The sequence below is a fragment of the Felis catus genome, chromosome D2 (assembly GCF_018350175.1).
Source record: "Felis catus isolate Fca126 chromosome D2, F.catus_Fca126_mat1.0, whole genome shotgun sequence".
Taxonomy (NCBI): Eukaryota; Metazoa; Chordata; class Mammalia; order Carnivora; family Felidae; genus Felis; species Felis catus.
The window spans coordinates 21,933,602-21,948,369 of record NC_058378.1 but is presented as its reverse complement, the minus strand read 5'-3'; the positions used below and the strand labels follow the sequence as shown (position 1 = coordinate 21,948,369).

Here is a 14,768-nt window from a genome sequence, read left to right as displayed (position 1 = left end):
GGTTCTTCAGAAGAAATTGCACGTCTGTCACTTCAAGACCTAGGCAATTATCCCAGTAATAGAAAAGAAGAACACCTAATCCCGAAAACTGGTTATGCTAATACCCAGTTTTTCCTTCTCTACCTCTCACTCCGTTCTCCTCCTGCACCTCTCCTGCCCCCACATCAGCAGACTGTCTTCCTGTTTCTGGTTGTGAAGGTAATTCTAAGGGGCTTTCAGAAATGTGCATGGTGGCAGAAGGTAGCCAGCCTGGGATTAAAGATTTGCTAGAGATAGTCTCCTGGAAGATAAACACCTTTGACTAGTGACATTTAATATGCTGCTTTTTGTCTTCAGAGTGCTTTGCCAGCATTTCTCAGGTGATCCATTCAACACCTCTCACAGATTGGTCAGCAAGATTACACATTTTGTTTTAAGGCAGACAGGTTGGTGTTGTGACTTACTTAAGGTGGTACAGTTAGTTTAGACATCTTGAACTAGATGTTGATGTGTTAACACCTTCCATGCTGACCTTGATTCACCTTCTTTTGTGGAAATTGACAGCTAAATTATTTTGAAACCAATCAGATTTGGAAGTTCCAAAGAGCTCAGATTCTATGGTTTGTATTTTAGTATAAAATAAATCTTAGGGGGCGCCTGGGTGGCTCAGTCGGTTAAGCAGCCGACTTTGGCTCAGGTCATGATCTCGCGGTCGGTGAGTTCAAGCCCCGTGTCGGGCTCTGTGCTGACAGCTCAGAGCATGGAGCCTGTTTCAGATTCTGTGTCTCCCTCTCTCTGACCCTCCCCCGTTCATGCTCTGTCTCTCTCTGTCTCAAAAATAAATAAACACTAAAAATAAATAAATAAATAAATAAATAAATAAATAAATAAAATCTTAGGTGTAGCAATAGTTGACTTTAAGAAAAGAAATATTGTGGGGGAAAAAAGACCTGCTTTAGTCAACCTTTACTTTTCATTTTATTCTCTGATTAAATCAGGTTTTCCTTTATAGAATCCATTTTTTAAAGGTGTACAACATGATGTTTTGATATATTTGTAAAATAATTTCCATAATCAAGCTAATTAACATATCCATTACTTTGATAGTTACCATCTTTTTGTGTGTAGTTGAGATCTACTCTCTTAGCAAATTTCAAGAATATAATATATTATTATTAACTAGTCGCCATGCTATATATTAGGCTTCCAGAACTTACTAAACTTATAACTGCAAATTTGTATGCTTTAATCAATATCCCCCCTCTTCCTCCATCCCTGAGCCTCTGGTAGCCACCATTCTATTCTCAGTTACTATAGATTAGACTTTTTGTCTCTAAAGATGGAATCCATTTGTTAAAAGAATATTTCCAACTAGTTGCACTGGATGTCTATACAGACCCATAGCAGTTTGCCATTTCATTCAGTTTGCTGTAGATTACAATACTTATAATACTTATTGTGGTACCTGCCACAACATGGATCCACGATGGATCATTTCATGTCATGCTTTCAGCTTCCTATGGACTAGATACTATCATTACCACATACAGACAAAGAAGCTGGAGCTGACAGCAGTATTTCACTTGCTCAGTTTCACTTCAAGTGACACGAGGTGATAGACCTGAGAATAGAATTTAGGTCCGATGGCTGTTTGGACCCATTCTGTTGCTGACCACTGGGCTGCCACTTTCATACACCAAATATGGCACACCTGTCAAAGCATGTTCACCATGGGGAGAGTCAACATTTACGCAGGTATTTGTCACAGCCCAAACACCACTATTTGTTAATCCAGCAGGCTGCTTCATCTGGTAAGGCATATGCTATCTCAAAAGCTCATAGAAGGCTATAATGTCTTATCAATTTAAGAAATTAATTAACTTCACTTATAAAAATTCTGGGAAGTTTAGGATTATTATTATCTGTGTTTTTGTTTGCATAGCAATTTAAAATTTTTAAATCACTTTCACAATATTTCAGCCATTCCATTCTCACAGTAAATCAGGACAGTTAATCTTATCTACCAGTTGCCCAATGCAGAAATGGAGGTTCAGTGAGGTGATCAACTTGTCATTCGCTGGGCCGTGACATGAAGTAGCCAAAGTCAAACCCAAGTCATGTACTCTTGGTCTAAGGGAACTGACACCCATATGGGTTCCTCTGTCCTGGTCCTGTCTAGTTTGTGGTCATGGGGTAAAATTGTTCTTGTAAGCCTTTCCTTCCATGGGCTCCTAGTCTGGTGCTGTCATCCGGGTGTTTCTTAATTACACTGTGTTTACAGTTTTTCAGATTAGCTGCACTGCGTTTTGCATGTGACCTGATATTGTGAGGACTACCTGGCTATGTGAACAATAGCATGTCAAGGCCACCAGTTAACCTATAGGACTACCTTCTGCTGCCTCCCAGGGGCAGCAGAGCTGACAGAAGGATCTTCACTGGTGTCATCCCACACTGGGGTTTGACAGTTGGCAACCTGGAGAATTATCTAATATTGAACCTAATTGGTTATTCTTTCTTTTCCTTGCATATATTTTCTTGCTCCCTGCCTCTTTGCTTCCAAGCCTGGACATTAATTTTCAGACCTGGGCATTTGGGCATGTCCTCTTTTAAGGCCAGTACATACTTGCTCTTTTCTTTCCTCTGATGAATAGGGCTAGTGAGAAGCTATTTTTGGAAAGTATTAAGCTCATGGAGGCTGTGATATCATCATTAGTCAGGCTTTGGACTCTATTGAATAACGTGCATTTTGATTTTAATAGGGCCCTTGACATCATTTCCAAGATGAAAACTGATGTGCTTATTCATATCATTTTTGATGTGGGAGTAAAACGTCTTATTAAGTCAGTGTGAATTTTTCCTTAACACAGTGTTCTACTAACTAAAGCTACCAGTGCTGGGTGTTGATTTTATGTTGTCACATTTTTGAAGTTTCTCTCTGAACTTCAGTTTCCTCAGTTCTGTACCCTGTGAAATGGGTATAATATTACTCCTAGGGCTACGAGGTTCTGAAATTCAAAGGATACATGAATGTAAAGGTCTAGGACAGTCCTTGACATTGAGTTGACACACAGTAAGTGTTGGTATTGCTCTTGTTAACATTAAGCATTTTTGAGTCAACAAGTAAGTCCTACACATTTACAAGATGCATTCTTCTAACTGAACGGGCTCCATTGATTTGATATAAGCATGCTGTGTATGTAACTGTAAAGGACTGGCGCTGGCACTGGAACGTTGTTGTTTTTGCTGTTTCCCCAATTACTGTATTTTAACAAATGAGCTAGTATAAATGAAAGTCCTTTGAAAAGCAGAAATGCAGTAGAACAAACTGAGGGTTGATGGAGGGTAGGAGAGAGGGGAAAGTGAGTGATGGGCATTGAGGAGGGCACTTGTTGGAATGAGCACAGGGTGTTGTATGGAAACCAATTTGACAATAAATTATATTAAAATAAAATACAAAAAAATTAATAAGAAAATTAAAAAGTTAAAAAATAACAGTGCTGTTACTAAAACACGTGCCTTATGCAAATTATGGATTTTATTGTACAAAAACAAGGAATAAAATTAAAATAATGGAATACAAAAAAAAGAAAAGTAGAAATTACTATACTTATAAAGAAACATTAATATGACTCCATGCCAACACTGGCCTTGGTGCCAGATTTTTTAAATTTTTTATTTTGTTTTTTTTATGAGAGAAAGAGCATCTCATACATGTATGTGAGCATGTGTGAGTGGGGGAGGGGCAGAGAGGGAAAGGGAGAGAGAGATGGGGCCGGGGGGGAAGGAATCCTAAGCAGGCTCCATGCTCAGTGCAAAGAGCCTGACATGGGGCTCAATCCCATGACTCTGGGATAATGACCTGAGATGAGATCAAGAGTCAAGACACTCAACTGACTGAGCCACCCAGGTGCCCCTTGATGTACATTTTTATTGAATCTCCACAGCAAGCAACTCTCAATTTGAAAATTTCAAAGGAAACTGAGACTGGGAAAAGTTAAGAAATTCACCAAGGACCATAAAGCCATCAAGTCACGTTGGGGCATCTCCAAAAGGGCTTTCAATAAATAAAGATAAGGAAAGGCCAAAAAATATAGGTTCAGTTAAATTGCCTTATTTTGTGTTTAAAGGGATATGGTGTGGGAAGAACATGTTGTTTGTGTTTAGGTTATTAAAATTGATAGGTCTGCTCATAAATGTAAGCAAACCTCTTTGGGGAAAAAAAAAGGTGGGACAAATATTGGGAACATACAGCTCATCATTTTGAACAAGTACATTTGCTCATATTACGTTTGTTCATTTGTATGCTGACAAAGTTTCATTGTGTGGCAAAGGTAAAGGAGTCAGGAAGGACTGACAGGGACCTGGGACCCCAGTGTGCTGGCACACTCCTGCCTCCATAAATAGTACATGATGGCAGTGATACCTCCTTGCATGGTATAATTCATTGTTTCAATAATTAATGTTGCCAGTGAATGTTTCTAAGAGTTCCAAAGGTAAATAATTCACTGTAATTACCAAGGAGGAGTGATATTACTTATTTGTTAGAACTTAAAAAAAAATGGATCCTTTGTGAAAAGTGACCTCAAGGCCCCAAATGTAGGATTGATACTGTGCTAAAACATTAAAGTGAGTATCACCACCAACTTTATACTAATATTTGCCCTATTCTGAAGATTAGTTGGTTGGAGTCTCCAGAAGTCAGTAAAATTGGTGAATAAGGCTGGACTAACACTAACACATAATCTTTGGTTAATCCATGTAGAATTTAGGAACTTTCTGAAGTGATGTGTTGCTTCTGAAGTGTTAGGACCTTGCTATTGTTGACTCTAATTCTATCCCAATTTGACTTCAGCGTTTTAAAAAAAAATCTTTGTAATTCACTGTAAGTTTTTAAATTTATGTTTTATTATTGAAGTTATACAAACAAATAAAAAGCCATGTCATTTTATAAGACGTACTCATTAGGAAAAAAGAAAAGAGTTCACATATATACCTTCAGCCTCCAATTTCTCCTCTCCAGACACAACTGCTTAGCGTACCTTTTGATAGCTCTTATCATGTGCTTTCGTGTGTCTAAAATGTATATGTGGCTTCTTGTTGGCTTTCACCCATTTCAGGAATTATTTATTCACTTCCCAAAATGGAAGATGAAGTTGTTACTTTTTAAATACCTCTTCTCTCCCACCATGCACACTTTCCATCCCCCTACTTTCCCCCAAACAGTTGTATTTTACTTTGGTTATACCAGCATTTAGTGCTTCCATTATGCCTATGTAAATGCTTTCCACAGATGTGAAATGTATTGATTGAATTTTCTTTTTGGCACAATATTTTGCTTTCCCTGGAGTTTTTTGCATTTGCTTGGTGTTCTCTCTACATATCACTGGTCCAGTCCACAAGTTCCTCCCAGTTATGCCAATCTCCTCTCAATATGATCACATTCATTAGGTGTTCTATAAATTTCATCTCTCTGTGAGCTTTCTTACTTGTCAAGTTCCTTGTAGTTCCACTGCATAGATGTCCTCCTGGGTCTTCCTTCACTGTCACCATGAAAATTCTCTATGTTCTTATATTAGACCCTATATCTTTCCCCTTCTTGGTTGAATCCTTCACTTTGATGGAATACATCTTCCAATAGTTTTCTTACAGAGTTAATGAGAAATATATTTGGGGGGGGGGGTATATTTCTGAAGATATCTTAATTCTATTTCCGTACCTTTTTTTGCCTGGTTTTAGAATTCTGGGTTGAATATCATTTCCTTTCAGGACGCTGAAGGAACTGCTCCATTGCCTTTAACTTCAGTTTTTCCTATTAAAAGACTGGTGGAAGTCTGCCATGTGTGATCACTTTTCCTCTCTAAATTTGTAGGCTCTTTCTTTGTCTCCAGATTCTAAAATTTCATGATGATGTGCTATAGTCGGTTTATATTCATAATGCTGGTCATTCAAGTGGATTGTTTTACTTTGGGAACTCAGGTCTTCTGCTTTGGGGAAGTTTCTTGAATTATTTCTTTGATTTCTTCTCTATTTCACTGTTTTTTTCTTTCTAAAACTTTTCTCTCTCTCTCTCTTTTTTTTTTTTTTTTTTTTGGAGAAAAGAAATGGGTTTGGAATTCCTGAAATAATCCTCTGCTTTCTTGTATGCTCTCCTATTTTCTACATTTGAAAATCTCCCCCTAACTTCTAGATATTTTTTTCAACTTTAATGCTATCTTATTTGTTACTTTCTATGAGTTATTTTTTCTCTGAGTTTTTTGTTTGTTTGTTTTTAGTGTTTTATTGCTTTGTAAGTATAAAAAGATCTCCTCTCTCTGGATATTAATGAAAAATTTTAAGTTTTCTTCTCACTGAAATGCCTCAGTTTCTTCTGATTTGCTTTTGTTCTGTTTGTTTATTTGTTTATCTTATTCCTCATATTATACACTTCACAACTGTCTAGTGACTCTTGGCTGTTTGCTCACTACTAAGCTCATGGGAAGCTCTCTGCACGGGAGCAGAAAGGCTTTTCATCCATGATCTACTGAAGTAATAAGCCAGAGACGTTGCACTAGGAAATCCCAATTCCCACTGATTCCTAAGTCACTGGGAAATCCCAGAAAAGATTCCCATTTTCTGCCTGAGGCTCTGTCCCTATCTGTCTTGGAGACCAGTAAAGGAAGGCTGTTCTCTCCTCAAATACAGCTTCTGCCTTTTTCTCTTCTGAGAGTCCAATTGCACATGTTAAAACCTTTCACTGGGTTCCACATGTCTCATACTATTTTCTGTGTTTTCCATTCTGTTTTTAAATCCTTTCTTTTGTACATTTTTCCATCTACACTTCCAATTATCTGACCCTGTTTTCTATTGTGCCTAGTCAAGAACTGGCATTGTATTTAGACGTGATCAAATGCCCATTTGATTCTTTCTTATGTAATTCTAGTGTCTTGTTAACTTATCCACCTTTTCATTTCTTTCCTTTGTTTTTTCCTTCATTTTTTTCAACATGCTAATTAAAGCTGTTGTAAAGTTCTTATTTGCTTACTTCAAAATGTAGGATGACCTGGGAGTCTGTTTATGGTATCTGTTTTATTTTGTTTTTGTTCATGTGCTCTGGCCATGCTGGACATGATATATAAAAAGTTGTAGACAGGACACACCCGATGATGATGTAATTCTCCATAAAGTGTGCACCCTCCCTCTGCTAGACAAATAGGGTGGTAGCTGATCATTTCAATCCAGTCGAGTTTTTGCTGAAATGAGGCAAAATTGTTCGCCTCCCTGGTAAACTTGGACTACCTCTGCTTTGTCCCTGGCCCTTCAGTGTCCTTAAGTGAAAATTTTGTGTGATCCTCTCCCCTGAGAAGTCCCAAACTTCTAAATCTTTTTTTCATGAAACTGCCAAGAAGCAACACTGTGCCTTTTAGTGATTTTCTGGTTAGGTTTCTAGCTTCCTGTTCTGCACAGTCCCAGAATTCAGCAAATGTTCTGCACAGAAATCTGTGACACGCTTAAGGCCACCCAGATCTCCACCAAAACTCCCTTGGTTTTTCTAGGCCCCAGTAGTGGCCCCTGCAGGTACAAAGCCCAAATTCTATCTGCACTGATAATTGACGAATGCATCCAAGTTAAACATGGCAACAAAAAGCCCACAGGGGTCTTCGAGCCCTTCCCCTCTCCGGAGGGCAGCTCCCCTTGTTCTCTGTGCCTTTTGTCCATGGCGTTCAGAGCCCATCCGCATACTTACCAGGTGTGCTTGCAGCAGCAGTAGGCTTCCACTAGCTACTCTGCCCCACTTGGAAACAAAAGTCAGCAAGGTGGGTTTTTTTTTTTTTTGAGACATGCGAAATAATTTTATAATTGTAAGATGAACTTGGAGATGTGTTCAAGTAGCTGAAATCATGGTTAGCGTTACGTCTGTGATATTTCTTTTGCCATGTCAGTTACTGAAGATGCTGTCCTAGAAGACTGAAATAAAACAGGGCACCTGGGTGGCTCAGTCAGTTAAGCATCCAACTCTTGATTTCAGCTCAGGTCATGATCTCTTGGTTCATGAGATTGAGCCCTGCATTGGGCTCTGCGCTGACAGCCTGAAGCTTGCTTGGAATTCTTTCTCTCCCTCTGTCTCTGCTCCTTCCCCCTGCAGGCACCCACTGTCTCTTTCTCTCAAAATAAATAAATAAACATGAAAAAAATGTGTTTCTTTTAAACTCATGCAGTGGTATGTATAGAAAAAAAGACTCAGAGGCACCTGGGTGGCTCAGTCAGTTAAGCGTCTGACCTCTTCTCAGGTAATGATCTCGCAGTTTGTGGGTTGGAGCCCCACATCGGGCTCTGTGCTAACACTCAGAGCCTGGAGCCTGTTTCAGATTCTGTGTCTCCCTCTCTACCCCTCCCCCACTCGAGCTCGCTCTCGCGCTCTCTCTCTCTCCCAAAAATGAAGATTAAACATTTTTTTAAAAAGGTTAAAATAAAACAACTTATCAATAAACTTTGTTTTCTATTCTTGAAACTTCAATGTAGACCTATAGAGGAGTAAGTACAAATTTATTTTGACTATCAGAACTTACAGAGACATACAGGTATATTTTGTAGGTACAGAGAAACCAGTGTCTTATGTGAGTTATTGATGCCTTATATCATTTTATTTTGCAGCATTTAACATTTACAAGAGAATTTGATTCAGATTCTCTTAGACATTATAGCTGGGCTGCAGATACCTTGGACAATGTCAATCTTGTCTCAAGTCCTGTTCATTCTGGGTAAGTAATCTAAAAGTCACTTTCCTTTATCCCATTAAATGAACATTACATTTGTTATTTGTATTTATAAATTCATATTGACAAGCTTTATATGTATGAAATATTGTTCTTCTAAAAGACTTCATTAGTGAGTATATGTCATATATATTTGTAAATCATTTGTAAATGTTCTTTTCTGAGCAAATTGCTATACCTGTTTTTTGTTGAGAAGAAAACACTGTTGGAAAGGAAAATAATTAAAGTATTGGTAAATCTAGTCATTTCCCTTAATTTTACTTTATTCAGATAAAGTTTTATTTCTGAGTGTCTGATTTTCCTTTCTAATGGAAAGTTATATGTGGAGGTATTTCTGTTCATCCCTTGCTGACTGCTCTTGTGCTTTGCTTCACATGATGAAACACCTGAAATCTTCAGACCAGTTTGGTACCTCCTGCACTCCTGAAATAAAATTATGATTAAGTCTTATTAAATTACAATTAGAAGAAAAGAAATTAATTTTTAAAAGAAAAGAAGTGAATGTACCAATGTGTGTACCCCAGAAATGCTGTGGTAAAAACCACATTGAACAGGCTCCTTACCGCTGCCCCACTGGTAGCAGAATTAGAGGTGGGCGGTTTACAAGGTAGCCTGCTCTAACTCCTGAATTGATAATCAGTGCATATTTACATATGGGATTCTTCACCTGTCAGTAATTAAAACTTGGGATAGTTGATGCCACACAAATGGAATAGAAATCATTGAGATGACGAAAATTTCAAGGTATTTTCACCTCTAAATTTGGCATTTAGGCCATAAATTAGTTGTGATCCAGCACAAGGACAGAGTAATTTGGAATTAAATTAGTTAACAGTAATTAACATTTCTGAAATGCTATATGTGTGATATGAATTATTTTTTGCTGCTTTTAATTAAAATAAATTGTAATAGCTTTACCTTTTTATGTGCCTGGCATTGTGTTAAATGTTTTACATGTATTATCTTAATATTTTTTTGAACCTTAAAATGACACTGTGAGATAAGTTTTACCACTATCCCCATTTTGCAGATGAAAAGTCAGACTTAGAGTAATGCTGCAAGTTAAAGTATCCTACAGAATTGTGGCTTATAGCACAAATAATTGCAATATCATTCAAATGGAAGTAATTGACGTGAAAGTACTTTATAAACTATAACCTACACATACATATTCTTTGACTAATTAACATTACATCTCTTTAACTCAATTACAAAATACTTTAATTATGGAGTAATAATTTTTAATTGCTTAAAATAGTTACATCATTGATGTTAGATGTTTATGGGTCTCAACTTAGAGAACCAAAAAACAGTCAGTTGGGAAGGAAACTGACATACTTAGGATACATTCAGTGAGCCACATGTTGAAGAGGTTCTTTGTATCAAGCTTGGTGAATGCCCACCATGTTACAAAGACCTAGAGCCAGCGTTTTCTCTACATAAGAAAAGAAGTGTGTCATTTAGGAAACTTTCGTGCTTTGCTTTTGTGCTTTGCTTCAAATGATAGTTGGAACTTCAAATGAGAAATTGAGGGAACATAGAATAATAAAATCAGAGGTGAACTTTCCTGTACATTGGAGATGATGAAATATTTGACTATGCAAATTCTCTCTCCTTCCTCTTGAATTTATTGAAGGCAATAGACATGTCCAGGAAAGCAAAAGTAATGGCAGCTGGCGTGGGCTTATTTGAAAAGGAAAATATAGACTTGGTATACACTTGGAAATGGTTCACTAGTGCTGTCAGGTCTTAGGGAGTAGCTTCTATAGCCACTGAAGGCGAATGTTTTTCCAGGTTGTCCCACAAATGCCAAATGCCTTGGTTTCATTTTCTGACAGTTTTTATTTTTCCTTTGCTTATCATTGACATTTTCTGTTGCTTGCTTCTAATTATCTTCCATTAATTTCTCCCATTTGCTTTCTAAATTATTTTGCAGCTATTCTTCTCCACTTCCTCAGTATGATTCAAGGTGATAACTGTGTCCTTTATGTGAACCATCCTTTTTTGTATTTTTAATTTATGTGACGTTTTCCCACAGTTAGATGTGTCAGTGTCTGTAGTGTATCAGCTTTTGTCATCCTGCTGTTCTTACAACTAGAAACATTCATGTGTTAGTTTTAGGATTATTTGTAGAATTACTGCTTTAGTTTAAGTATTAATAGATACAAAAGATATGATTAAACATCACCTTTTGATTTGTTTCTATGAGTTGTATTGCATGAAATTTTATTTTGCATAGAATATGTAAAGAATGAGTTTGGAAAACAATTCATGATGTTATTGAATAACAGGACCTTTACCCTGCTTAATATTTATTCTCTCCTTTCCTCAGTCTATTGGCTCTATAAAGTTGAAAACCTTAGAACAATAAATTACTGCTAATGAGTACCAACTAGGCACTGGGTGCTACGCAGAATCCAGAGAAAGAGCTTCTTCTAATTTGTCGTTAAAATCTTCTAAGACATGTTTTGTTTTGTTTTTTTTCCATTTGTGTCTGATATTCTTTGTAGTTTGGATATTTTTATATTGACACTGATGACCTTCTTAAACTACCCTCATATTGCTCACCTACAAGTGTTTTATATATATCTTTTTCATATAGATATATTTTTAGTGTTAGTAACCGCATCTGACCTAGGCGGTTCCAAAGCACCTCTAACAAAATAGTTTTTGTTCAATGGGTCATTCAGTAAACATGTATTATGTGCTTACTGTATTTAGGAACTGTGCTCAGCCCTGCAGGTCAAGCAGCAAACAAGGCAGGTCTGAACCAAATTACTATCTATATTATTGAGATCAGCTCTTTGTTGCCAAGGCAAACACTGCCCTCCAAGTGTAAACACTCTGTGTTTATATGTGCTAATACAACCACATTTTCAAACCCAGAGTTGACCTCGAATCATTTTTAATTCATTCTGTTGCTAGTATTCCCAATCACAAGTTGATTTTCACTACTGAATGCTGGGAAAGATAAGATTTTGTCTTAGGCTTCCTTATAAATTTGCCCTATTATCTTCATTACTGAGTAAAGATAGTTATTAAATATGTGTGTGTCCAAGACAAGACAATGTAGGCTCCCCAGAGCAGTTTCAAGTGAGCCTTGTCATTTAGCACCCGAGGCAATTCATGTGGACACTTGCACAAGTAGATAAGTGTCTTTGTCTTTGACGTGAAAGGTGTGTATTGTGTTTTGTTTTAGAGGGGTTAGTCTCTTCCCCTCTTACTTTGAACATTACAGGGGCTCCAACCTCTCAAAGTAGATCTAATGTTACACACACACACACACACACAAAACATAACCCAGAGGAAAATGGCTAAATCCAAAATAAGCAGAAAGGTGTGAAGTTGATTCTACCTCACTGATGACCAGAATTGGTCCTGGACATCTGATTGCCTGGGAAATGATCACCATGCTATTGCCTTTTTCCATGGGGATGGCAGGTCAGTTGCTTTGAGGAAGAGGTTACTCTTCCAAGATCAAGTCCCCAGCTAGCACCTCCATGCAAGGTCCTAAAATCTATTTGCAAGATGTTAGAACTCTATTTAGATGAACTACATTTTAGTAGAAGATTTTTGATGGATGGGATTTTCCACCACCACCCTCAATACTATAGGTATTCAAACAATTTTCTCATTATCAACATTTATTGCTGTTGCAGTAATAAGCATATTTTCATATGTGGAAGTTGGAATGCACAGGGGCATAGTGTTCTTCTGTCTGACCTCCACTCTTCCATGAGTCAGATTCACTGGTTTATGTTACCAGAGTGCTTTATGACACCAGAGATTTGGGGACGACTCTTCATGAGCATGTGAAAGGAATCGAGAATTGCAATATGCTATTACCCAGATGAGATACTATAAGTTTCTCTATATTTTCATATCTACATGCAAACAAATAATTTTTTCTTCATTAGCTTTAATGTAAAGGCCAATGACAGAATTATAATATATAATTTAGAGACATCTTCTAAAAAGTCTAGGTTACTAGTTTTGTATGGCTGTGTAAATACTCAAGTATAGGTTATTTTCAACAGTTTTAAAGTCAAATTTATGCTGAAAGGATTAAATCCCTTTCCATCAAAATTGCCTTGGCAGAACTAGGCATCTGCTTTTGTTCTTATATTCTGCTTTGTGATAGTGCAAATTAGACTGGTATGATTAAATACGTACATATTTATTTTAGGAGTTGTACATGTTAAGACATACCGTGGAGTTTCATCTGACTTGTCAGGGAGTGAGAGTCCATAGTGAGCATATGGCTAAAACCACTTATAGTGGTTAAAATGACCTTTGAATACAGCATAAGCCATCTGCAGAGGCCACATATGGCAGCCTGGGTTTGGGTTTTTAAATGCACAACAGTTTTTGTTACAGCTTTGAACCATTCACTGTTCCTCAATTGGAGCATCTGACAAAGTGGTTGGCTTCTACTAGGAGGCCACGTCCCACCAATAATAAGTTGTCATGTTTCCCTTTTTGCCCAATTCACAAGTTAAATGCATGTTTGGTGTGACTCCACTGTATTTACTTCCAGTTTATTTCTAAAGAGAGGAAATGATAGCCACATTGTCTGTCGTTTTAAACCTTAACATTTAATTTCAAAACCTGCTGTGAAGGTGGTTTATATGTATCCTTGATTTGGCCTCTGGTCTTCTCCCTACAGGTTTCTGGTTAGCTTTATGGTGGATGCAAGAGGAGGCTCCATGAGAGGGAGCCGTCACCACGGGATGAGAATCATCATCCCCCCGCGCAAGTGTACGGCCCCCACCCGAATCACCTGCCGATTGGTAAAGAGACATAAACTGGCCAACCCACCCCCCATGGTGGAAGGAGAGGGATTAGCCAGTAGGCTGGTAGAAATGGGTCCTGCAGGGGCACAATTTTTAGGGTAAGTGATTTTGTCAATCTTTATCTTGGCCCTTGTATGATATATTTGATTTTCTTTGCCCTTTTTAACTCAAGTAGTTAACTATTAAGACGGCATAGTCGGACCATTTTGATTGAGTACACCTCTCGTGTAGCGTCAAAGGTCACAAAGCTGTGTAATTCTGTGAAAAGCGAGTAGGCTGATACTTCCTTAACTCAGTTTGCTGGTCAAAGCTTTTACTAACCAAGAAGCATGTTCTCTGCTCAGTGAGTGCACGGAACCCCAGCAGCCCCTGTAGAAGTCAAGGCACCATTCTTAAGAAAAAATACAGATGTTGGAATTATATGAATAACTGGCTACTATGGGTACATGCCTTTTTAAGAGATAATTTGTAGGGACATAATCCATTGTGATAATGATATTTTACAAAAAGGAAAAAGAAATTCTTTTCCTGAGGTGGCACTTGGGTGCAAATCAGGCAGGCTCTGTCGTGACGGACAGTTTGTTCACAATTTCCCCTTCTCGTTTCTCTTCCTGCTGCATGGATGTTATTCAGTAAACTGCATCTTCCTACCAATCCTCCCCCTGTAAATGAGGGTGAGAGTTTGGTTAGCCGAATCCTGCAGCTTGGGCCTCAAGGAACAAAATTTATTGGGTAGGATCTTTATAGACAAGATTCAGAATGTCTACAATTCTTTCTCCATTTTCAATTTTTTTCTGTCACACCCATGGTCTTATTCTTGTCTTAAGTTTCTTTTTATTTTTTCAGTTTTTAATGCTTTCAGTTGATGTGTGTCACTGAAAGAAACAAAAATCATAGTGGCTTGACTTAATGTAGCATCGCTACCTATCTTGTGCTTCTCCGGCATGTGGAATTTCCTGCAAGCATTCTGCTTCGTAACTTTGTGCTTTTGTAAACCTTTCTTTAATTTGAAATGTTTCAACTGAATATGGTAGTTTTTAAGACAGACTGACAATCTAATTTTAACCCAGTGTAAGAGAAAAGTATTTGCAGGCTTTGAATCAACATTTGCTGTAAATGATATATATGTGTGTGAATATATATATGTGTATGTATATATATATATATATATATATATATATATATATATGTATGTGTCTAGAGTTACATTTTCTTCAAAGTACATACTTATGCATACTAAGTA

The 14,768-nt window shown here is 37.5% G+C and overlaps 1 protein-coding gene across 33 annotated transcripts in view; it reads left to right on the top strand.

Moving 5' to 3' along the window:
* The window catches only part of ANK3 (ankyrin 3), a 682,576-nt gene that overhangs the window by 590,994 nt on the left and 76,814 nt on the right, over positions 1 to 14,768 (top strand). For 21 of the 33 annotated variants that reach the window (XM_045040024.1, XM_045040003.1, XM_045040008.1 and 18 more), the window contains 3 exons: positions 8,611 to 8,717; positions 10,669 to 10,701; positions 13,399 to 13,623. In XM_045040024.1, the coding sequence (XP_044895959.1) occupies positions 8,611 to 8,717; positions 10,669 to 10,701; positions 13,399 to 13,623 (365 nt within the window). The remainder of the gene's footprint in view (positions 1 to 8,610; positions 8,718 to 10,668; positions 10,702 to 13,398; positions 13,624 to 14,768) is intronic. The other 12 variants (XM_019813142.3, XM_023240460.2, XM_023240461.2 and 9 more) reach the window with 1 other exon arrangement.